The 2,015-nt window shown below is 52.8% G+C and overlaps 2 protein-coding genes across 2 annotated transcripts; both read right to left on the bottom strand.

The window, feature by feature from the left end:
• Positions 1-182: 182 nt before the first annotated feature.
• On the bottom strand, positions 183-1,520 carry TraAM80_10580 (retrotransposon hot spot (RHS) protein; the record flags this gene model as incomplete). The annotated part of the gene is made up of 1 exon (XM_029387192.1): positions 183-1,520. One exon carries the CDS (start codon positions 1,518-1,520, stop codon positions 183-185), a length of 1,338 nt encoding a protein of 445 aa, XP_029232968.1.
• A 49-nt stretch (positions 1,521-1,569) lies between these two features.
• Positions 1,570-2,015, bottom strand: TraAM80_10579 (uncharacterized protein; the record flags this gene model as incomplete). Its single annotated transcript, XM_029387191.1, has 1 exon — positions 1,570-2,015. A coding segment is annotated over one exon (446 nt), but the record flags the coding sequence as incomplete, so codon positions are not given.

Genomic DNA, 2,015 nt, shown 5'->3' with positions numbered 1-2,015 from the left:
GGCCTGAGGGTCCTCACGCTCATTGCTGCCCGTTGCATTTGCGTGCGCCACGACAACACATCCCTGCCACGCGTTTATTGCCGTACTGTCCTCATGATGCACGTAAATAATCTCCCACGGCAAGCCTTCCGCAAAAGTTTCCCAGTCATTAAAATAACTCCGTGGAAGATCGTTGAACCGCCTCACCGTGCTGGCTTGGGTGCCATGCTCAGCCCTCGTCGTCTCACCTGCACCGCAACCATCGTCCTCCGCGGTGCGCCAACGAAGAAAAAACCGTCCACAAACGGAAAATGTCTGCTCTCCGGTACGTATAGCACCTTGTATTGTACATCCAACATCGGAGGAGTGTGGCCCAGCGCTATTAATGCAACGGGTCTGCTTGGATGCTTTTCGGGGTTCGATTGCTGCACACATCTCTGTCGCCGACGACGTCCTGGTGGAGGCAACCCGTTGAGGCCCGGCATTATATTTTCCACAAAGCCTCTACGCAGGAATGCGTTCGGAGTATACCGCTCCGAAGCGTCTGCCAATAATTCTTTTCTGCACTTCAATAGTCGAAAAATAATGCCATTCTCCTCATCCACCTCGAGCAACCTTCCAATTAATTTGCTTTCAATGGAAAAACAGACCGGCAGGTTCACAAACGCCTCAAGACCGCGTTGTCTTATTGCTCTGACAGCTTTCACAAGTTTGTGAGGTGCGTCATTCGAGGGCCACTCTTCCACACCTCCAATCATCCCATAATGTACAGCATTTGAAGCGTCGATACCTGCCAGGATGTCCTTGATTTCCTCCACGCGGTCCTTATACTCATTGAATTGAAAGATGCATCGTGGAATCGGTCCGACGTCATGCATGTGCATGTGCATCCTTCTCCAATACTCCGCCTGCTCCGTCCATGCTTTGAAGTTATCTTCGTGCGGGGACGACAACGTAATGATGCCCCACTCAGGGGAGGGCACAACATCATTCGATGGCTCTCGAAAATGTATTGCCATATCGATGATGATATACCCCTTCATTCCACTCCCAGCCAAATTTATCATAGCCCTTCCAATATTACTCTCACCCACGTATATTGTCACCGTTCGTGTCCTCTTGTCAAACAAGTATGCGAAACCCCTTCCAAAGCAGAACACAACCACATGGAGCTTCGTGCCGTCGTAGTGCAGCAGCTGATAAAGGAGGTAGGAGACAGCCGCCATTGACTCCCCTACCCCGGGGGCTCCAACCAAAAGACGGCGTCTCATGCATGGTGGGCCTCTCTCTGGAGGGAGAAACACTCCTTTTAGATCGCCCTCGACGATCTTCCACACCCGATGCACCTCAATGTTAATGCAGCAGTCGGCAACAGGCACTGCATGCTCCAGCGAGTACGGCCATCGCTTTTCAAAGGAAAGGATCATGTGTTTTGGGCATGGTGGACGGAACTGCTCCTCACCACCCACTGAGAAAAAAGTACGCACAGTCTGCGCGTACTCCCATAACTCTTGCGGCCGTTGGCCCTCTCTCACCTCCATGTCTTCCCCCTCGCCCTCGGGAAATCCCACGACGTGACTCCACGTTGCGTTAAACACGGACTCGTAGAGTCCCTCCGGTGATGGTCGTCTGGGGCGTATTTCGGTTTCCCGTGTTGCCCCTTCCTCCTACGCCAGTTGAAGAGCTGCCTTCAGTTTTGTCCGTGTAATAGCAGAGACAATACTCCTTATCTGTAAATTCCTTCCAGTCTCGCAGCGTGCCCACCATGCGCTCCGTAAGCTTGCGTGCATCTTCAAAAAGCTGATACCCTGGTGGAATCGAGGATTTCCCCTCACGACGCCTCTGCTCTGTAGCGTACCTGTCTGGCCCACGCACAAACACCTCCATCATCACATTTTGGCCTACACCCACCGCTCTGTTGGGGCCAACGTACTGCCGAAGGAAGTCGTTCAGCAAAATTATATTGATTTGGCCAACCCGCACATTACGGGCATCCTCGATGGAGCCTGCAAGCGTCCACCTTGGCCGCTGCGGCG

Source organism: Trypanosoma rangeli, assembly GCF_003719475.1.
Source record: "Trypanosoma rangeli strain AM80 chromosome Unknown Tra_15.4_contig_01065, whole genome shotgun sequence".
Taxonomy (NCBI): Eukaryota; Euglenozoa; class Kinetoplastea; order Trypanosomatida; family Trypanosomatidae; genus Trypanosoma; species Trypanosoma rangeli.
The sequence above is the reverse complement of the archived record's forward strand: the minus strand, read 5'-3'. Positions and strand labels throughout refer to the sequence as shown.